This window comes from Jaculus jaculus, chromosome 19 (assembly GCF_020740685.1).
Source record: "Jaculus jaculus isolate mJacJac1 chromosome 19, mJacJac1.mat.Y.cur, whole genome shotgun sequence".
In the NCBI taxonomy this organism is placed as follows: Eukaryota; Metazoa; Chordata; class Mammalia; order Rodentia; family Dipodidae; genus Jaculus; species Jaculus jaculus.
The window spans coordinates 13,845,404-13,868,123 of NC_059120.1; the positions used below are offsets into that span (position 1 = coordinate 13,845,404).

The 22,720-nt window shown below is 45.5% G+C and overlaps 2 protein-coding genes and 1 long non-coding RNA gene across 10 annotated transcripts in view; 1 reads left to right on the forward strand and 2 right to left on the reverse strand.

The window, feature by feature from the left end:
• Mcoln2 (mucolipin TRP cation channel 2) overlaps positions 1-11,755 on the reverse strand; it is a 57,070-nt gene extending 45,315 nt beyond the window's left edge. For all 3 annotated transcript variants that reach the window (XM_004653653.2, XM_045138101.1, XM_045138103.1), the window contains exon 1: positions 11,726-11,755. The gene's annotated coding sequence lies outside the window, so the exon portion shown is untranslated. The remainder of the gene's footprint in view (positions 1-11,725) is intronic.
• Positions 11,594-22,578, forward strand: LOC123456000. Of its 2 annotated transcripts, none has more exons than XR_006634264.1 (5): positions 11,594-11,657; positions 12,180-12,289; positions 18,505-18,785; positions 19,472-19,603; positions 21,689-22,578. It is a non-coding gene; the product is annotated as an uncharacterized LOC123456000 (long non-coding RNA). The 2 variants fall into 2 exon arrangements; XR_006634265.1 differs by having other exon boundaries at positions 18,610-18,785.
• Mcoln3 (mucolipin TRP cation channel 3) overlaps positions 17,794-22,720 on the reverse strand; it is a 30,228-nt gene continuing 25,301 nt past the window's right edge. For 4 of the 5 annotated variants that reach the window (XM_045138105.1, XM_004653654.2, XM_045138104.1 and 1 more), the window contains 4 exons: positions 22,359-22,460; positions 22,149-22,271; positions 21,757-21,963; positions 17,794-18,090 (listed from right to left, as the gene is read on the reverse strand). In XM_045138105.1, coding sequence (XP_044994040.1) covers positions 17,956-18,090; positions 21,757-21,963; positions 22,149-22,271; positions 22,359-22,460 — 567 coding nt within the window. In that variant the 3' untranslated portion in view covers positions 17,794-17,955. Of the gene's footprint in view, positions 18,091-21,358; positions 21,531-21,756; positions 21,964-22,148; positions 22,272-22,358; positions 22,461-22,720 lie in introns of those variants that run through there. The other variant, XM_045138106.1, reaches the window with a different exon arrangement.

Consider the following 22,720-nt stretch of genomic DNA (forward strand, 5'->3'; position numbering starts at 1 on the left):
CACTATATGCACATGCATATCCAAGTGCATACCCTCAAAGATATGGCCAACACCTAGTTAAACATAAACAGTTAAATGTAACCATTTCAAGTTTTTGATTGCTGCATGAAATGGTTACTTAGCAATACACCGTGGACTGGGTAGATTACGCACACAAGAACACCTTGACTACCATATTGCTTGGGTAGAAATATCTACAAGAAAAAGTTTGAAAGACAAATGCTTCTAGCAACGAACAAGCAGCTATGAGTCTTTTCAAAAAATAAAGCTGGGAGCTGGAGAGATGGCTTAGCCGTTAAGGTACTTGCCTGCAAAGCCAAAGGACCTTGGTTCAATTCCCCAGGATGCACATAATTCAGATGTACAAGAGGACTCAGGCATCTGGAGTTCATTTGCAGTGGCTGGAGGCCCTGGCAAACCCAATCTCTCCCTCTCCTTCTTTTGCTCTCTCAAATAAATAAATAAAATTAAAATATTGGGAAAAAAAAGCTGGCTGTGGTGGCACACACCTTTAATCCCAGCACTTGGGAGGCAGAGGTAGGAGGATTGCTGTGAGTTTGAGGCCACCCTGAGACGACACAGTGAATTCCAGGTCAGCCTGAGCTAGAGTGAGACCCTACCTTGGAAAGCCATTTTATATATATATATATATATATATATATATATATATATATATATATGATATATATATGACATGATAAAGCTGGGAATGGTAGTGATTTTTGTCTATAATACAAGCACTCCACAGGCTAAGACAAAAGGTTTGCCAGTTCAAGGCCAAGCTGAGCTACACAGTGAGTTCCAAGTCAACTTGAGCTGCAGATGTGTAAGGAAGTACATACATCCATACATTCACTGTACATAAGTGTTTGTCCTGAGCCTGCAGTAGTCATCTTCTAGGTCAGTCTGACTAACGATGTCACTTATTTTGCTGAGAAAGCGCTGGCAGGGTTCTTGGGACATGAGGCTGAGGACACTCAGAGTCCAGTAAGAAGAGATTCATGAATGCTTCATTATCAAACAGGTGATCAAGGGCTGTGTCGTAGCACAAGACATGGTTTTAGATATTAATTTCTGATTGGAGTCACAGGTGCAAAGAGCGAGGGACACCGTCACAGTCATAACTCCTAGGTGTAAGCACCCTGAGAGTGCAGGTAGAAGGACCTGTTTCCAAGAAGGTGACATTGTAACACCGTCCTGCATGGACTTCAGAAGACACACCCGTGAGAGGCCCTGGGGACTGTTTGAACACTTCTGACTTTAGTGTTGACCACCATCCCTTTAGTGCCACAGGAGTCACCCTGGTAGTGCCCAATACGGCTTCATTTAACAAAGGTAGAGAGGTGTGCACTTGACAAACAGGCCATGAAGTACCCCTTACAACACGCAACAAAGCAATACAAATGGCAAGTCACAAGCTGGGCGTCACCACGCACGCCTTTAATTCCAGCACTCAGGAGGCAGAGATAGGAGGATCACCATCAGTTTGAGGCCAGCCTGAGACTACATAGTGAATTCCAGGTCAGCCTGGACTAGAGTGAGACCCTACTTCCAAAAAAACAACAACAAAAAAAAAATAGTAATAACACCTAACTTTGGTGAAAATGGCAATGATAGTTTGCTTCAAAAATTCCAGTATCTCAATGGAAAATCAAAATGTATGTTACCTTAATTTTTCTCAACTCTTTCCTGCTTGCTCTCTCCCCATTTGCAGGTTCCCTGATAGATAAAGGTATTAAAAACACACATACACAGCTTGTGGCTATAATAAAATTAAAATGGTACAAAGTAAAGATACTGAAAACAAAAAGAGAAAGAGGACCAAATAGTAGAGTAAAAACATGTATTCATTTGACACACTTTTCCAATATTCTCAGGGGCTGAGCACCAGTTGGGTGTTTGGCATAAGAAGTTTGAAATCTGCAGTTATGGCTTCATTAGCAAGCATCAAGTCACAGGACAGGAGAAACGCTTCCATTCCATCACAAATAATGAAACTCACCAACAGGTTCAGAAAAAGACCAAAAAAAAAAAAAAAACCCTGAAGGGCTGGAGAGATGGCTTAGCGGTTAAGGCATATGTTTACAAAAGCAAAGGATCCTGGTTCGATTCTCCAGGACCCACGTAAGCCAGATGCACAAGGGGGCGCATACTTCTGGAATTCATTTGCCATGGCTGGAGGCCCTGGTGTGCTTATTTTCTCTCTCTCTCTATCTCCCCCTCTCTCTGCCTCTTTCTCTCTCTCAAATAAATAATAAAAAATAAAAATGAAGGTGTGAGCCACTATGCACAGGAATAAAGATTAAAAAAAAAAAATGAAGGCAAGGAAGTAAAAATGACTGTAACACTAAGGAACAAAAATCAATGATGCTCTAACTAATGCTGACCATCCATTGTAGGGTAGCCATGCCATTGATTTTGCATGAAATGAACCACAGCAGTGAATTTATTATGAATTACGGTTTAACTATAGGAAATGCATGGTTTTTATAGGTTTAATAAGTAGTATTGCCAAAGGCCAATCAACCAGTATTTATAAGCATAAAATTAACACATAGCATCAGGTGGAAACTCACCCTTCAGTGGGCTAATCAAAAGGTGGAGATGCTGGAGTGGACAGTAAACTGGCTGTAGCAAGGCGCCTGGAACTGGATTGTGGAGCAATGAGAAGGGAGGCTCATCGGGGCTAAGCCAGCTACCCAGAAAATCCTCTCTTCCCTACTTAATCAGAACCTTGTGATACTGGCTGGGTGTCAGGCTATCATATGACCAGGAGTGAGTTCAGCTGTCTAAGAGCAAGGTCTTAGCATCTATGGGAGCCTGGAGTTTTAACAAAGAGCAAAGTGAATGGGCTTGTGACCTTTGCCCCAGAAAAAGTGCCCACACTAGGTGCGTTAATGTCCTCTTGACAGCAAATACGTTAGCCAGTCCCATCGCTATTGTTTTTGGCTGGCACCTGCATGACCCTTACCCCGCTGGGTAAGAGTGAGGTCTCCTCAGGTGATTGGAGAGAACAGCACCGGTGAGAGGTTACCTGTCCATATTTCCTCGATAATCAATGAAGCAATTCAGGGACCCAGAAGCCATAACTTGCCCCACAGAATTCCAATGACAGGAATCCAATCTTAACCATTGCTTTTTTGTTTGTTTGTTTGTTTTCTCTGGACTCCTGAGTCTTTCTCACACACTCTCTCTCCTTCTTTCTTTCTTCTTTATTTCTGTGTATTTATTTATTTAAGGGAGAGAGCAGGCAGAGAGAGAGAGAGAGAGAATGGGCATATCAGGACCTCCAGCCACTGCAAACAAACTCCAGATGCATGCGCCCGCTTGTGCATCTGGCTTATGTGTGGGTGCTGGGGAACTGAACCTGAGACCTTAGGTTTCTCAGGCAAATGCCTTAACCAGTCCCTGGATTTTTATTTCTTGGTGAATAATGACCCCACACATGATCCTGAACGAAGGAGAAGACCAAGTTCAAATACAATTTCATTTGAGAATGTTGACATGTTGAGAAACAGCTGTTCTCATGCATTGTTTCTGGAGACTTCTACCTTGTCATGTTAGCAAAATGAGAAGAAAAAGAAACTGTGTGCCCAAGTGAAGCCACCTGAAGGAATTAACCCAGCATTTATCTTCTTCAGGAACCTGTGTTTCTGATCCAAGAGAGCAGCGCAAGCCACCATTTCTATTCCTTTACTGCGACTGTCAGAGTAAACTGGCCCAGCTGAGAAATCTGCCAACGCTTCCTAGGCCGGCTGGCCCAGCAGCCTCTGGTACAGCTGACCGCCCTCTCCTTCACACAAGCCCTTCTCAGCTTCCAGGACATTCTGCTCCTCAGGCTTTCTTCCTACCTTTCTCATCTCTGCCCTCCCCCTCAGTCGCCTTTGCTGGTTCCTCCTCCACCTGACCTCTCGATTTCAGAGCATGCTCTTTTATTTCTCATCTATCCCTCATCGTCTGTCCAAGAAGAGCTTGCTCAGTCCCATAATTTCAAATACTCTAGGTGGGGGTTTTCACATTTGCATCTTCTGACAAGCCTCTCTTTTATTTATTTATTTATTATTTTAGAGAGAGAGTGAGAGAAAGAGAGACAGAGAGAGAATTGGCAGGTCAGGGCCTCAGCCACTGCAATGGAACGCCAGATGCTTGCACCACCTAGTGGGCATGTGTGACCTTGCAGTTGCTTTGCCTTTGTGCATCTGGTTTACTGTGGGAGCCGGAGAGTAGAACATGGGTCCTTTGGCTTCACAGGCAAGGGTCTTAACTGTTACGCCATCTCTCCAACCCCCTGATAAGCCTTTCATCAATGTGTTCCCTTATTCTACCTCTTTCTGGAAACTTCATCTTCCTGTCTAATAGAATTCTCAAGCCTGGCCTCCATCTGCTTCTGCTGCCCAGGAATGCAGCCATCCACATGCCTCAGCTGGTACACAGGCCCCTGCGTGGCTCCTCGCCTCTGCTGCACAGTAGAGTCACCTGGGAAATTTCACTGATCCCAGTGTCTAGGTCTCAGCTTCTAGTTGATACAAGGTGTGAAGTGGGCATTGGAGTTTCAATCGGATGCCCAGGTGATGCTGGAAGGGAGCATGAACTCCTTCATCTGCTCTCTCAGGTCTTTCCCCTCCCCACATCACTGGTACCCTCCTGTTCTGTTTCTACCCTCGCCTCCCTGATCCAAGCTGCCCTGTCTCAGCTCACGACAGCAATAGCTTCCCAACCCTCTATATCATAGCTACAGGGGGAAGCTTAATTTGGCAACCTTTAAATTAATGTTAGGCATCACTTCCCATCTTCTTCAAACAGTTCTGGGACTTTCTCCTACTCTCCTGTCCCTCCTACCTTTTCCTGTCTTGCATATAAGCCTCCGGCCCACTCTTACCCATACCCTCTCCTCTACTTTCTCACTACACGAAAGCTTCAGTCCTGGCTCTGGAACATTCCCCAGATTACTGTCCTGCCACTTCCCAACTCTGTAGATCTGGCTCCTTCTTGTCCTCGGTTACTTCTCCGCTAGATGTCACTCCTTTAGCTCTGGCCTCTGCACCACCAGACCCTGCGATAGGGCACCTCTTGACCACACATGTGCCCTTCTCTACTGCCACTTGTACCCTGTATTTCCTTCACAGTCAAGATCACACCTGGTCTTCCTGTAAGAAAGCTTCATGGGGTCTTTGTCTTGCTTAAACATGCCATCGTATAGCAGACTGCCTAACTTATAGTGAATGTGCAATGAGTATTTCTTGGAAAAAACAAATATGAATCAATGACTGAGACAGTAACCCTCACTCTATGAATTTTTCCTCAGCCAGTGCCCTTAAAGAGCAAATAATAGGGCTACAGATAACAATCAGTGATTAAGGTGCTTGCCTGCAAAGCCTAAGGACTCTGGTTCAATTCCCAAGTACCCATGTAAAACAGATGCACAGGTGGCCATGTATCTGGAGTTCTTTTGCAGTGGCTAGAGGTCCTAACATGCCAGTTCTCTCTCTTTCTCACTCACTCTCTCTCTTTCCTCACTCTTTCTCTCTCTCAAATAAATTAAAAGACAAAAGGACAAATAATGGCAATGGTAATAATGATAACATGATAATAGAAAAGCTAAGATATTTGTATGAAAGCCTGAACTTTAAATGTATTCAAGCTTTGCTTAGCCAAGATGCATTAGAGAGTTCTGAGTCACTTAAGTGCCTAGTTTGCTAACAGAAACATTACTTTGTTATGGTCACTATCTCTGTCTTCCTAAAGAATGAAGCCAATGAGTTGTTATAGTGGTTCACTAGCTACCTGGGAGAGAGAGTTCACCCTCAACTTGAATGCAAAAAATAAAACCTAGGGCTGAGAAAGTAGCTCAGTTGGATTTCCCCACTGCCTAAAGTGAATGTGGTGGCACACACAGGTAATTCTAGCACTCAGGAGGCAGAGGCAGGAGGATTAGGAATTCAAGGTCATCCTCGGTTATACAGCAAGTTTCAGGATCCTGTCTTTAAAAATATGAGATCCTGTCTTTAAAAATAATGGTACCAACTTGACTGTATTCACTGAGTACAAAAGTAATTAATAAAAAAAAAATTAAGGGCTAGAAAGATGGTTTCGTAGTTAAGTCACTTGTCTGCAAAGCCAAAGGACCCAAGTTTGATCCTCCAGAACCCATGTTAACCAGATACACATGGTGGCACATGCATCTAAAGTTTATATGCAGCAGGTGGAGGCCCTGGTATGCCCATTCTCTCTCTCCCTCTCTCTCTCAAATAAATAAATAAACAAGTCAAAAATTAATAAACAAAATTTAGTTGCACGAAAAAATAAAATCAGCTGGGCGTGGTGGCACATGCCTTTAATCCCAGCACTTGGGAGGCAGAGATAGGAGGATCACCGTGAGTTCAAGGCCACCCTGAGACTCCATAGTGAATTCCAGGTCAGCCAGGGCTAGAGTGAGACCCTACCTTGAGAAAACAAAAATCACAGGCTGGAAAGATGGCTTAGTTGTTAAGCGCTTGCTTGTGAAGCCTAAGGACCCTGGTTAGAGGCTCATTTCCCCAGGACCCATGTTAACCAAATGCACAGGGGGTGCTTGTGTCTGGAGTTTGATTGCAGTGGCTGGAGGCCCTGGCGCACCCATTCTTTCTCTCCCTCTCTCCCTCTCTCTCTGTGTCTGTCACTCTCAAATAAATAAATAAAAATAAACAAAAAAATAAAATAAAATCAGGGCTGGATAGGTAGCCTAATGGTTAAGGCATTTGTCTGCAAAGCCATAGGACCCAGGTTTGATTCCCCAGGACCCATGTAAGCCAGAGGCACAAGGTGGTGCATGCATCTGGAGTTTGTTTGCAGTGGCTGGAGGCCTGCAACTCCCATTTTCTCTCTCTCTCTCTCCCTCTCTTTCTCATTCTCTTTCTCTCCCTCTCTCTCTCCCTCCCTCTCTCTCTCTCTCTCTCTCATACATAAATAAAAACAAAATAAAATCAACTGGACATGGTGGCACGTGCCTTCATCCCAGCACTCAGTAGGCTGAGGTAGGAGGATCACTGTGAGTTTGAGGAAAGCCTGAGCTACTGAGTGACTTTCAGGTCACCTGGACCAGAGTGGGACCAGAGTGCTTCAAATAAGTTAATAAATAAGTAGAATCAATAGAAATAGAGCATATAAAAATTTTAAAGTAATTTAACTTCTCTCCCTAAATGCAGCAAAACTTAGAAGTCATGACAAAATTTAACATACAAATTTAGCACTTCAAGAAAATCAAGAAGAGCAGATTGGCTGAAAAAGTTTGGACTATATTTAAGTAGGCAGAAGTTTACTACCTTGGGCTATACCTTAAAAAAAAAAAAAAGAATGAGTATATATGTCTATACTTAGACTTTTTACAACATCTAGAAGTGTGTAAACTTGCAATAACAAAAGATACACCCTGCTATCATCTGTGAAGTACATTTTAGATAATTTCACCTGTCTTCATGTTTTCTCTGTTTACTTCATTGCTGTTGACTAATGTGCATCAATTCTTGAGTTACGGTCAGGAGTTAAAATAGCATATCACAAATGAAGAATCTAATAGGTACTGGCAGTCAGGCATTTCCTTGTTCATGAGTGGTGAGTGGGGTAGAGTGAGAGTTGTTAGCGTAAGTGGGTGAATCCAGGTTTCGGCAACAGTGGCCATGTGGGCCCCACCACGAGTGTTGGGGTCACTCCAGCCGACAGAAGACTGGATCAATCCTGACAACTCCCTCGTGATTCTTCCCACTCTGCTTCCTGCCACGAATTCACCTCCTTGTGATTTGCCCATCCCCTAAGAGAGAAAGATAGATAACAGCTCGGCATCGTGGCTGGCACCTGTACTCCTAACACCTGGAAAGTTGAGGCAGGAGGATTGCTATGGGTTTGATGCCAGTCTGGGCTTTAGAGTGGGTTCCAGGCCAGCCAGAGATAGAGAATTGCAGAATGAGATGTGAGTCTCTGTCTCTCTCTCTCTCTCTCTCTGTCTCTCTCTCTCTCTGTATGAGAGAGAGAAACATGCAGTTAGTTATGACTCTGGGGTAGCTGGTCCCCAACTAAGGGAATCCAGAAGAGGAAGGCCAAGTAAACTTTGGTTCCCTTTGCTGTGTCTCTCTCAGAACACAAGGCGCATGGTCATTATGATTCTCAGAAGTCCACGGGGGCTTTTCCCTTCCCATTGGAGCCATGAAAGACGACCATGTGAAAGGTTCAGGAATTTCCCTAAAGTCAATCATGCCACCCACTTCCTGCAAATCCACCCCTCACTGCTTTGCTGTGTCAGATTCGGAGAAAGCGGAACCGGGGCTGCGCATGTGAAAAGGCCACACGCTCCCTGGAAGCCACCTGCGGAATCAGCCTCCTGGGGCTGAGACCGGGACTCGCGCTGGTGAGCAAGGCGGGGTTCCAGAAGCAGGCACCCTGAGGAGGATGGCTGATTCCCCTGAGTGGTGTCAAGTATGTGGTTTCTCAGGGTCATGCTGTCAGCTCTCCCTAAAACAGTTACAAATAGCGGTTTTCTTTCACGGCATTGAGTTTACCTAAATTTGGATAAGCTACCCAGTGCCACGTTGATGAATTCCTAGATCCACCCCGTTTCTAGAAAACCCCTCCGGTTAGAATGGGTGATTTCATTTCCTTTTTTTTTTTTTTTTTTTTTTTGTTGGCGTGTGTAAAAATATGGCTTGAGAACTGAATGAAATATTACAGTCTAACAAAAAATTAAAATACCTTGAAATGAAGTTGCTTTTCTCTTCGAAGTCCTTCACGTGAGACGCAATAGCGCACTACAGAGTCACTTAGCACTTCAGAAATGACAACGGCAGCTTAAACTGCAGGCTTCACATGAATAGAAGAGTCCACTTTGGATTTTACAGCCCAGAGGGTTTTCTTTGGTTACTGATTTTACTTTGCAAACTGATCATAAGAAGCCACCTGCTTTTTGGTTTTGGTTCCCCCACCACCACCACCACTGTTTCAAAATTAGCATCAATCTGGGGGTCATTTCACTGGCAGGAGGAGCTCACATCTGCACCCCGACTCTCAGTCCGCATTCCACACAGCTCTGCTCAACAGTGTCCCCCGCTCCTCTGCCCCGCCATGCTGGAACTCACGGTCTTTGTCATCAGGGCTAGGCAACAGCCTGCAAATATGGCAGGTTAAATAAAATGTGGCTTACATAAGGTAGGCCCGGCTGCAGAACCTGGTTTATGGAAGGTCTGCCACCCGCAAAGGGCGTTGTCCGGGGGAAAGTTCACCAACAGTGGGAGTCTAACTCCTCTTAAGATTGAAAGAGGAAGATAGGTTAAAAATTCGACCTCTGGCTGCACAGAAAAGGCTACCAGTTATAGTTGGCTTAGCACCTCACCTTAGACATCCCAAGCGCTTCCTGACACAGTGGAGTTCGTATCCCACTGCTAAAGAGAGCTACATACTCCTTCCCTGGGACATAAAATATCACAATTTGCATCCTCATTTCTACAATTTATACACAAATCTCTCTCCCTCTCTTACCACACCTTCCTTCCATTCTCAATTTACAATGGCAGTATTCCTGTTTCTCACAGACACCTACTGTGGTGGCTTGAATATAACACCCACCATAAGCTTCCACGTTTGAACACATGATCCTCAGCAAAGTGGTGCTATTTGGGAAGATTGTGGAGATTTAGGAGGTAAAGCCTGGCCTTGTCCCTCTCTCTCCCTCCCTCCCTCTCTCTCTCTCTCCTTCCCTCTCCCCCTACCCACCTCTCTCAAATGTGCATCCTTCTTCCCTAATATGATGACAAGATGTTGGCTTTCTGCTCTGGCCACACCTTTCCCACCACAGTGGATTTACCATCCTTTAGACCTGTAAGCCAAAGTAAACTCTTTCCTTCCCTGAACTGCTTCTGGTCGGGTGTTTTCTCCCAGCACTGAGAAAGTCGCTGATACACCTGCCTACGGCATATCTCACATCTAGCAGCCTTCAAAAATATTTCCATGCTCAACCAAGTCTCAGTCCCTCACAACGGGTGCTGCTTCTGAGGATACAGGCTACGTCCAAAACCTGTGAAGCCCTGAAGGAAAGGTGCAAGGAAAGATAACGGAATCAAGACAGAGAGCTCATACACACACCCACCCTGTCTGGATAGGAAGGGGAGAGGGGTGTCTCCAGAGCTCATACACATGCCCACGCTGGCTGGATAAGGTAGGGAGAAGGGTGTCTCCAGTCCAAGAAGATGGGTGCATAAATCCAGAGCCACTTATGAATTACATTTTTTTAAAACAGTATATTGAGGGATAAGGCAATGGAAGTACTGTATAACTTCTACCCAGCTGGTCATTAAAAGTAAACCCCGTTGAGGCTGGAGAAGTGGCTTAGTGGTTAAAGCGCTTGCCTGTGAAGCCTAAGGACCCAGGTTCTATTCTCCAGTACCCATGTAAGACAGATGTACAAGGTGATACGTGCCTCTGGAGCTCGTTTTCAGTGGTTAGAGGCCCTGGCATGCCTGTTCTCTCCCTCCCTCCTTCTCTCTCTCTCTTTCAAATAAAATACTTAGAAAAACAGACCCTGTAGCTTTAAGAGAGGCCATTTGTGACAGGACATTAGACATTTTGGTGTGACATACACAGCTCTCTGAACATTGTCAAAGTTACGCCAATTTTTTTTTTTTTTCTAATTCAAACATGGTCTTTTGAAGGTCTGAGAAACACACACCACTTGTCTGCTGAAAATTCACAGGGTAATGTGGATAGCTATCTGTACAGACCAAGTCCACTCCCACGGAGAAGTCTGCTTTTCTTGCTGGCATTGAGTTAGCAGTTCGAGGACAGGAGCGTCTGGCACGCTGCTGTTTAGGAGAAGTTGAATGGCCCACCACTGTTTGCTTTGAGGGCAGCGAAGCCAAAAGGCCACTTTGTCCGCACACGCTGCACGCAACTGCGCTGGACGGCAGCTTTGACCAGGAGGAGGGGCCTGGGCAGCACCACCCAACCGAACTGTACATCTTTTCATTGAGTCAGAAAAACCCAGGCTGACCACACCAGATCCCTCCCACCTGAGGAAAGGTCAATTTGTTCCGGAAGCCAAAGCCCAGGCTTATAAAACTAACCACAAGCAGTTGGCTTTAGCAGGCCCGAGACAGCAGCCAGACAGCTCTGGTCTACAGCAGGAAAAGCCAAGCAGGGTCTGTCCAGATAGAGTCTGAACTACTGGGGAAAAAAAGTAATCATAATTATAATAATAATGATGATGACATCCCAGCTGTCTCACCTGGAAGTTAACCTGAAAACACCCACCTTCTCCCTCTCTGGGGATTCCCTGGGAGAACCATCAGGATGCAGGCTCAAACATCCTGCCAGAACTTTCCACCGCTCCCCGGGATGCGCAGCAGCGGGAAATCATCCACTGCACACCCATCCCGGCCCCGCGGGATCGCATTCCCCCGTGGAAGCGCTTCTAAGCCCCGGCACCTCCTCTTACCTTTCCAGCCGGAGAGCTGTCGGATCGGGGCTCCGGGGACCGGCGTGTGGCCAGCAGCTCCCTCCCCCACACCCCCGCCCAAGTCCCCACCTGGGTCCGCCTCCCGCGGGAGCTGGGCGAGCCCACGCGCGTCCCCGAGGACTTTCTCCACGGCGGCAGCTCGGGGACGCAGGGGATGGAGCCCAGAGCCGCGAGGCCGGAGGTGACCCCGGAGCCCCGGGACACACGCTGGGAGGAAGAGGAGCTGGGAAGCGCCCCAGGGGTACCGACCTGTGGCGGGGACCCCCGGCCAGGCCTGGGGCGCTGTTGCACAGCGGCAGGTCCAGCGCCTCCTCCGCTGCGGGCATGGCGGGCTGCGGCCGGAGGATGCCGGAATGGGGCGCTCGGCTCCCGCGCCCCGGCCACCAGCTCCGCCTAGGGGTGTCTGCGGGAGGCGGGCCGGGAAGCAGTCTTTGTAAAGGGGCCGGACCGCAGCGAGGACACCCCACCCCCAGCACCCACAGGCCATCCTCCGCCGCCCGGGTTCTCCATCCCTTCACTCACTCCTCCTGCTTCCTCCTCTTTTCTTCTTTTGAAACTCGCACTCAGGGCCATCCTCCTGCCTCGACCTCCCGAGAGCTGGGATTGCCGGGCTTTTTGACCTTGACCTTTCTTTCTTTCTTTCTTTCTTTCTTTCTTTCTTTCTTTATTTATTTATTTATTTATTTATTTATTTTTGTTTTAGTTGGAAAAGCTCCGCAAGTGCTCCGCAAGAAGCCCAGCCATGCCGCTGTCTGTCCAGTAGCATGAGAAAGTCGCTCAGGTCCTTTGGTTTTGGGACTGCGCATAAAACAGGTTTGTTCTTTAAGAGTGTCTTTTAAAAAAAAATTTTTTTTATTTATTTGAGAGAGAGGAAGCGGCAGAGAGAAAGAGACAATGGGGGTGCCAGAGCCTCCAGCCGCTGCAAAGAAACTCCAGATGCATGTGCCCTTTTATGCAGCTGGCTTAGGTGAGTCCTGGGAAATTGAACCGGGGTCCTTAAGCTTCACAGGCAAATGCCTTAACCACTAAGCCATTTTTCCAGCCCACGTTTTTTTTGTTTGTTTTTTTGAGATAGGGTCTTGCTCTAGCCCAGGCTGACCTGGAATTCACTATGTAGTCCCAGGGTGGCCTCGAACTCCTGGCGATCCTTCTACCTCTGCCTCCCGAGGGCTGGGATTAAAGGTGTGCGCCACCACGCCAGGTCATAAAGCTTTTGTGTGTTTGTTTGCTTGTTTGTTTTGAAGGAGTGTCTTTATTCTGACATACAGGATCACAAAACTCCCCTTCATGGCTGGGGTCATGATTGGAAAAGGCGAGAGACGTGGCAGAACGCAAGAGAGCTGAGCACATACACAAGGCCGAGTCCTGTGACAGCTGACATGTTCTGAGAGAGGACGTACTCCCCAGGACCGGCACTCAATGTGGTCACATGGGAAATGAGCCTTTGCGCTGCACACTCAAACCATAGCCATAGCCTTAAAGGAATTGGTCTATTTCTTCTAGGTTTTCAAATTTGTGGGCAAAGAGATTTTCACAATATTCTTTTTATCCTTTTAGTGCCCATGAGATCCATTGTGATTTTTTTTTAACTTTTTTTTCGAGGTTCATAATTTATTGTGCAAACTGAGTATTGCATGATGAATTATTAGCTTCTCCAGGCAGGGGAACTGAACAGATGAAATCAGACATGTTCATAACCATTTATGTTGCTTTCACTGCTGGAGTTTAGGGTTTTTTTTTTGTTTTTTACCTTACCTTGAAGTATAAGACCATCACTCCTTATGTGGCCAGTACACAATTCATTCTACCTATGTGAGTGCAGGAGTTGGACTCTTTTAACACCAGTGAACTGGAATTGGGCATCAGATTCTGTGTCTGCCATGATGTCAATATTCGTCCTAGTTGCAAATTCCACAGCCCATGTTCTTCAACGATCCCAGCTACTGGCTAGGCCCAAATGGAAAGATTTTTTTTTTTTAAAGTGATGCTGAGCTAGAGGGATGGTTTAGTGGTCAAGGTTTTTGTCTGCAAAGCCAAAGGACCCAGGTTTGATTCTTCAGGACCCATGTTGGCCAGATGCACAAGTGGGCACATGCATCTGGAGTTCATTTGCAGTAGCTGGAGGCCTATTCTCTCTCTCTCGCTCTCTTGTTCTATCTTGCTCCCTCTTTCTCTGTCAAATAAATAAATAAGTAAAATAAAATACTAGCTGGCATGGTGGCACATGCCTTTAATTCCAGCACTCGGGAGGCAGAGGTAGGAGGATCACCATGAGTTCAAGGTCACCCTGAGACTACATATAGTGAATTCCAGGTCAGCCTGGAGTGGAGAGAAGTTCTACCTAAAAACAACAACAACAAACAAACAAAAAGATAGCCAGACATAGTGGTGCACACCTTTAATCTCAGCACTGAGGAGGCAGAGGTAGTAGGATTGCCATGAGTTCGAGGTCACCCTGAGACTACAGAGTGAATTCGAGGTCAGCCTGGTCAAGAGCAAGACCCTCCCTCAAAAACAAAAAAGTGATGCCTTTTCAAAAAAATATTTTTTTATTTTTATTTATTTGAGAGAGAGAGAAGTTTGCAGACAGACTAGAGAGAATGGCTGCTCTGGGGCCTTCATCTGCTGCAAACAAACTCCAGATGCATGCACCACTTTGTCTATCTGGCTTCTGTGTATCCTGGAGAATTGAACCTGGGTCCTTTGGTTTTGCAGGCACATGCCTTAACCACCAAGCCATTCCTCCAGTCTAAAGGCTCTTTTAAAAAAAAAAAAAAAAAACCTTTTGTATTGTTTTGTGTTGGCTTTTTGTTCAAGGTAGGGTTTCACTCTAGTCCAGTCCGACCTGAAATTCACTATGTGGTCTCAGGCTGGCCTCAAAATCATAGCAATCCTCCTACCTCTGCCTCCCGAGTGCTGGGATTAAAGGCGTGCGCCACCACACCAGGGTTGTTTTTTTTTTTTTAACTTTTTATTGACAGCTTCTATACATATACACAATATACCATGATCCTAATCCCCTCCCTCCTTTCCTTTTCCTCTTCCCTTCCAGAGGTTCTCTTCTTTCCAACTTCTCCCTGTTCTATTGCGATGTCATCATTTCCCCCTCTTATTAGGCAGGTCCTGTGTAGGTTGCATCAGCCACTGAGGATCCGTTGTGATTTTCCTTTCATTTCTGCACACTGGTGATTTGTGTCTTCTCTCATTTTTCTAAGTTTGACGACAGGTTTGTTCATTTTATTGATCTTCAAAAAATACATTTTGGGGCTGGAAGGATGGCTAAGTGGTTAAGGTGTTTGCCTGCAAAGCCTAAGGACCCAGGTTTGATTCCCCAGGACCCACATAAGCCAGATGGACAAGAGGGTACATGCCTCTGGAGTTCATTTGCAGTGGGTGGAGGGCCTTGCATACCCGTTCTCTCCCTCTCTCTCTCTTTTCAATGCATTTTGGGGTTTTTATTGAATTGCTGTCTTGATTTCTTGTTTTCTCTTTTAAAATACATTTTTATTAACCATTTTCATACATATACATAATGTATTTTGATCATGATCACATTCTATTACCATCATCTGGTCCCCTTTCCCCCTGGAAAGATATTCTGATAGTTAACATTTTTTACAATGTTAATACATGAACATACTGTGATTCGATCTTATCCCCTCCCATTACCCTCTTGGGGACCATGCCCCCGCCCGCCCCTGCTCCACCAAACAGCCTCCTGTTTCCCAGCAGCCCTTCTTTGGTTTTGATGTCTCATTCTTTCAGTCGTCCTCCCAGCTCTGTGTCAAAATGTTGATGGTCTTCATTTCCCATTCCCTATGCAGTCTCAGGCTGGCCTCGAACTCACAGCCATCTTCTCCCTCTGTCTCCTGTGTGCTGGGATTAAAGGCGTGCTTGATTTCCTATTCAATTCCATTGTCTGCTCTGATTTTTATTATTTTTTTCTGCTCCCCATAGATTTCCACTTGCTCTTGTCTCCCTAGTTTCTGAAGGTGGATATTGAGATGATCAAGTTTAGGTATACCACATACATTTACTACTGCAACCTTCCCAGTGAGTTACTATTTCTGCATCTGAAAACATTGAGATTCCACGTTGAACTTTTAACCCACTCTGCACCTACCTTGGTGGCCTGGTGCAATCAGCATACGTCAGTATTATATAGGCTATCTTCATATATTCTCTGCTGTTCTGTTCTGTTTAACAAGGCTGACATGTTGGCCATATTAGCTTCCAGCCGCCCACTGCACATGGGACCAGCAACCCTAATTTTTAATTCTTCCCTGTTTGCTTTTTATATTGGGGATGTTCATACTCTCAAGTATAAACTCTTTTAATGTTTAGAAACCATCATCAAATATACTCTCTTTAAACTCCCTAAGAATTTACCTACCTCTTGCCTACTACCTTGACAGTAGACAGACACACCTTTCCTGGGATGTACTCTCTTTAAGTTTAGCTACTGCTATTTGAACCCTTTACCTATGACCTTGATAAAGATAAATTAAAAATAAATTAAAGATAATGTTTTCTTCGAGGAAAAACTTTATTATACATCATTGAATTCATTTCTATATGGGCAAGAAGTACATAAAACAAATATCACATTATAAAATCTCTACAATTACCCATCAGTGATTGTAAAGGGTAGAGTCTATTTTTGAGTCTTTTAAGCCTTTATGCAGTGTGTGTGTGTGTGTGTGTGTGTGTGTGTGTGTGTGTGTAGGCTCATGTGTGGAGGTCAGAGGACAACGTCAGGCTTTGGTTTTTCTCCTTTTACCTGGTTTGAAACTGGGTCTTTCATGTTTTCTGTTTGCTTGCTTGTTTTGTGGTTGACATGGCCAGGCTAGCTGGCTGGCGAGTTTCAGGGTGCATCACTTTGTGTCTGGACTTACATGGATGAAGACTGAACCTGAGTTAGTAAGCTTGACAAGCAAGTGCCTTTAATAGCTGAGCCATCTCTCCAGCCCCTGGAACCTTTTTAGGATTTTTGTTGTTGTTTTTGCATAAGTGTAATGTGTTTGGGGGGGGGAGGATCGTGTGCACATGCATGCATGTACGTGGTGTTTGCAAGTGTATGTGGCCATGAGATGTCCCACGCACTTGCCTATAGTGGGCAGATAGAGCTGAGACCTTCGTCTTGAGCCCAGGTCTCTTATTTATCCTGACTTGCACTTTTATTTCCACGAGCTCATCTCTCTGTCTGTCTGTGGGCCTGGGTTACAGACACATGTGGCGGTGCCCAGCTGTTTATGCGGGTTGCTAGAGATTCAAACTCAGGCTATGTCAGGCCCTCTCTGGCCCCTTCAGGACTTCATGTTTGCACAGGAAGTGCTCTTAACCACCAAGCCATCTCTCTAGCCCCTGCCCTTTGTGTCTTTTTGTTGCTGTTGGTTGTTTGTTTTGTTTTTTTGAGCTAGGGTCTCACTCTAGCCCAGGAGGACCTAGAACTTAGTAGTACCAGGGTGGCCTTGAACTCACAGTGATCCTCCTACCTCTGCCACCCAAGTGCTGGGATTAAAAGAGTACACCACCATGCCCGCCCCCCCCCTTTTTTTTTGTTTTTCAAGGTAGGGTCTCCCTGTAACCCAGGCTGACCTGGTACTCACTATGTAGTCTCAGGGTGGCCTTGAACTCACGATGATCCTCCTACCTCTGCCTCCCAAGACGGCCCCTTTTTTTTTAGGGCACATATTTCTCACTCATTTTGAAATATCGAGTACGAGTTATAGAACTTCGGTCCACGAAACCACAGCTCCTGACCCCAAATAACTTTCCTGTGAGACTGGATGTGTCTACGAAAGGCACAGTGCCTCACCGATTTTCACAAAGTTTCTCAGGTACCGATAAAGTAGCTACAGTCTCGTCAAACATACATTTGGTAGGTGCTGTAGCTTTCACTTATGTGTAGAGGCTCTTGCAGCTTTGTACCTTAACACTGATGGAGAGAAAGCGTGTAAGGAGATATGAGAATACCCTATCTTCTCCAGGTCTAAAGGCAGAACTGAATCACAATGGCCTTTCAGAGTGAGCATTACTACAGTGCCAGCAGGTGATGCTTGGTTTTATTGTTCCGTCCTTTAAGGGAAGACTTTTTAATGCAGCGATTATTTCGTACATACCCTCACTCTCTCCGAGATGTTTGTGCAAAGTCACTGTGTGACCAGAGACTGCTTTCCAGCGTGTGCTCAGCCCACACATGTGGAAGGGACAGAGAGAACACTGACGACAGCTATTACAAACAAGACAGAGAGATGACCCAGTAGCTTCTCTCATCAAGACTGGTTACGTAAAAATGCATTCAGATAAGCAGCAACAACATTTAAGTATGGTTTATCAAAATGGAGACAGTTCTTGATGCATCATAGCCATCCATTCACTCAAATTATTAGCCTGTGAACATACTAGGCCTGATACCCAAATACCCACAAAGCTTCCAACTCAGCGGCTCTAGTTTCCCCTCCAGGGGAACCTTACAGCTATTTTTTGCAGCAGCAGAATAAAGATCCCGAAGGGTCATCTTCTAATCGGTATTTTCCAGAATTGGGTAGATCTTTGCATTCTGATATAAACTTTCGAAGTTCAGTCTCTGGGAAGCCATTCCGTTGGTAGTGCTAGATGTAAGAAAGCAGAAGTTCATAAAAAAGCTCCCCTGGGGCTGGGGAGATGGCGCAGTGGTTAAAAGCACTTGCTCGCAAAGCCTTCTGGCCTGGGTTCAAATCCCCAGTACCCACATAAAGCCAGGTACACCATGTGGTACATGAGTCTGGAGTTCGTCTACAGTGGCAAGAAGGCCTGGCATGTCCATACTCTCTCTCTGCAACTCAAATACATAAAAATAGACATTTTTTTTCAAAGTCCCCTTGTAAGCCCCGAATTCAAAATGGAACATGTGGCCAGCGAAGGGATTCTCCTACAGGGACAGTGGCGCACACTTGGGTATTTTCAGGAACTGTAGCCCCTGCAGTCGTTATTGGCAGCGGGGGAGGTGAAGTGTACCAGGTACTCACCTGCATTTGCTTTTCCAGGCCCACTCCTGCCCACGGGAGCACGTGGAGCCTGGGTCTGCACCCATCTCTTGGAAAGAATAAAGTCAGCTCCATTCTGAATTTACCACGCCGTGTTCTCTACAGCCCCACAAGCCCTGTGTCTGTTGAAGGAAGCTTCTGGAATGGGATCCAGTTCAGCCCACCAGGATCCCAACTGTTCGGCTAATGGAGTCTGGTTGTAGGCTGAACACTGGACATCCCTTGTCTCTGCCACGTAACTCTCAGGCTGCTCCTGAGCTGGTCCTGGTGTTGGGACAAAGGTCAGAACACTAGAAGACCCCTTTCAGCCTGCACCTATCCTGTTGGAGTCACTCCTTTGGGTGGGCAGATTGGTTTCAGAGATGTATGTAGGTAGGTGGGTTGGGGTGGAAGGGAAATACCAGAAATAGCCTGGCTTGTGTTTTGAGTCAAGATAAGAGTTTAACATTTGGCATCAAGAGTTACTCTTACAGGGCTGGAGAGATGGCTTAGCAGTTACAGCACTTGCTGGCAAAGCCAAACTATCCAGGTTCAATTCCGCAGGACTCACATAAGCCAGGTACAGAAGGTAGCACAAGCATCTGGAGTTAGTTTGCAGTGGCTGGCGGCCCTGGCATGCTCTCATCTCTCTCCATCTGCCTCTTTATCTCTCTCTCTCTCTCTCTCTTAAAAAAATAAATTTTTAAAAAGAGTTACTCTTAGAGAACTCAGATGTCACCCTTGAATGACAGAGTTCTCTGCACAAAGCTGAAAATGGCTATGGTGGTTTGAATGTAAAATTGGCCCCATAGTTCATGTGTTTGTGAGTAAGCCTAACACTTAATCCCAAAATGATGGCTCTGTTTGGAAAGTGTGTGGAGCCCTTGGCCAGTGCAGCCTTGCTAGAGGAGGTGTGTCAGAGGAGACCTCCTTGTGGTTTTATTAGTCCAGCCTCAATGGGTGCTGATGGTTTACTCTCTCTCCTTAGTCCCTGCTGCTGTGGACATGTGACACCCAATGTCTGTTCCTGTACCACTTCTCCTTGAACAATAGGCCTGGAATGAACCTTTCCTTTCCATAAATTGTTTCTGATAAGGTGTTTTGTCCCATCCATGAAAAGGTAAGTGTAACCATGATAAACTTTAAGAGTGTTATAGGGAGGACCTTGGACAGCCATACGGAAATATTATCCCAGTAACCATGAGGGCCAAAGCACACATCTACTGAGCAATCACTGAAGACAGCAAGGAGGTGGTCAGACCATGACATCTGGTTTGGTAAGAATGACATCATCACCCAGGCTTCATGAGCAAGCCCTTCACAATGATCAATTCCAAACCATGGCCTTTTTTTCATCGTGGGGCACATCACATGGTAAAGACCCCACTTGGGAGTGTCCATGCTAGTGATATGCCCAAATCCAAAAAGATATTCAAAATTTAAATATATCAGGGCTTCAGCATTGGCTTAGCAATTAAGGAGCTTGCCTGTGAAGCCTAAGGACCCATGTTTGACTCTCCAGATCCCATGCAAGCCAGACACACAAAGGTGAGGCAAGTGCAACATCACACATGCCCACTAGGTGGTGCGGTGTCTGGAGTTCAATTGCAGTGGCTGAGGCCCTGGCACGCCAATTCTCTCTCTCTTAAATAAACAAATAAGAAAAATAAAAAGTAAATATATCAAAATATTTATTCTACCTTTGCATATTGTATGAGGCTCAAATGGACCTTTTAAATATCCCATAGGAATAAAAACCACTTTTAAAATCAGATTTCTGTGGATGGAGAGATGGCCTAGTGGTAAAGATGCTTGTCTGCAAAGCCTAAGGACCCAGGTTTGATTCCCCAGGACCCACATAAGTCCATATGTCTGGTGTTTCCTTGCAGTGGCTAGTGGCCCTGATGTGTCCATTCTCTCTCTCTCTTTCTTTTTATCTCTGTCTCTTTCTTTCTCTCTCTCTTAAATACATAATTTTAAAATAACATTTCTGATTGTGTAATGTACACAGGACTAGCATTTGACATGTCACTTCTCTGCTTTTCTTGTGGCTGGACTCCTGTGGTTGTGCCAAACAGGGCCTTGCAAAGTGTAATAGATGTAGTTATAGTTATACACTTCAAAATGCAGCAGAAATTTTTAGCTATGAAAACTGGATTCTTTAAAGTTTCCACCAAAATGTTAGCTTTCTCAAAAGCCATTTTTTTATTCATCTAGGACCTATTGATAGTCACCTACAGACATTCACCTACTATCTTACACATCTAAAATAAGGTTTGGAATAGGCAGAAGACCACGTGCACTCATCGACGCCAGGGGCATATGAGGACTGGGTCTGCATCTCTCTTCAAGGCTGGGGTGTAGCTCGGTGGTACAACACTTGTCTAGCTTATGCCATACCCTGGGTGTGACCCTTAATATTGTCACAGAGAAATCGGGAAAGAAAGAAAAAAAAACAAGAAAGAAAGAGGGAGGGAGGGAGGAAGGGAGGGAAAAAGGGAGTAAGGGAGGAAGGAAGAGAAAGAAGAAAGGGGAAGGAAAGAAAGGAAAGAAAGAAGGGAGGGAGGGAGGAAGCAAAGAAATAACAAAACAGAAAGGGAGGGAAGAAAAGAGGGAGGGAGAGAGAAGGAGGGAGAGAGAAGGAATCTTGTTTGAAAAATATTACAATTATTTAGAGACAACATTTTTTTTTAATATTTTTTGTTCATTTTTTATTTATTATTTGAGAGCGACAGACATAGAGAGAAAGACAGATAGAGGGAGACAGAGAGAATGGGCGCGCCAGGGCCTCCAGCCACTGCAAACGAACTCCAGACACGTGCGCCCCCTTGTGCATCTGGCTAACGTGGGACCTGGGGAACTGAGCCTCGAACCAGGGTCCTTAGGCTTCACAGGCAAGCGCTTAACCGCTAAGCCATCTCTCCAGCCCGAGACAACATTTTTAATGTTCAAGAAATTCTGTTTCCAGCCGGGTGTGTTGGCACATGCCTTTAATCCCAGCAGTCAGGAGGCAGAGGTAGGAGGATCACCGTGAATTCTAAGTCACCCTGAGAATACACAGTAAATTCCAGGTCAGCCTGAGCTAGAGCGAGACCCTACCTTGAAAAACCAAAAAAAAAAAAAAGAAATTCTATTTCCACCTCACTTCTTTTTCCTAATTTCTAACATTGAGTTGCCTCTCTTTTCAACCATTCTCCATGCTTAGAACAAATACTGCTGGCCCAATACTAGTCCTGGGGGAGCAGAGCTGCCTGCAGCCCTTGGGAAACCCACCTTGATCGTCTCATACGTGTCAGTGATCAGCGCGATGAACAGGCTGAGAATCATGTAGATGAAGAGGCTGATGAATGAATAGAGGTAAATTCTACTGAAGAGCCAGACCAGGTAACTCTTCTGCTGCATTCTTGCAAAAGTGGCAAACATGTCATCTCCATTGATCAGAGAGAAAAGGCACTCGGAGACCCTGTTCAGAGAACGGAACTGGAAAAAATAAAGAAAAGTCACTTTTGGCTGCATACGGAATTCAAGGCTAGTGTGGGCTACCTGAGATCCAGTCTTAAAATAAATAATTAACTGGTAATAATAATACAAATAAAGAGGGTAAACAAGCATTTTCCCTTGTTCTGGGAACTTACTAACAGCAGGAAGAAAGCTGGCACCACTACCTTATCATGGTAAGGCCCCAGAACTATCCATCCGCAGAAGCAGTACCCTAAATAGATCATAGCAGCGCAGCAGCAGAACCTCATGACATTGGGCAGCGCCGCCTGGAGCGTCAGGATCAGGAGCTGTGGATGAAAAAGAGGTCACTGGGGTATCTGTCCTTAAGGCAAATCAGCAGAGCAACTTGAAGGAAGTTCTGTGGAATTGCTTACATTGTACTTCTCAAAGAAACCCAGGTACCGGATCACACCGAGCCACACGAGCATTGTGGAAGTCCCCAGAAATATGCTACAGACATCATAACTTGTGAGGCTCTAAGATGGAGTAGAAATAAAACACAAATTAGGACTGGAGAGATGGCTTAGTGGTTAAGGCGCTTGCCTGCAAAGCCAAAGGACCCAGGTTCAATTCCCTAGGACCCATGTAAGCCAGATGTACAAGGTGGCGCATGCATCTGGAGTTCATTTGCAGTGGGATGAAAGCCCCTGCATGTCCATCCTCTCTCTCTCAAATAAATAAATAAGAATATTAAACAAAAAGCTTAAATGGCAGTAAGTCATTGACATAAGAAATA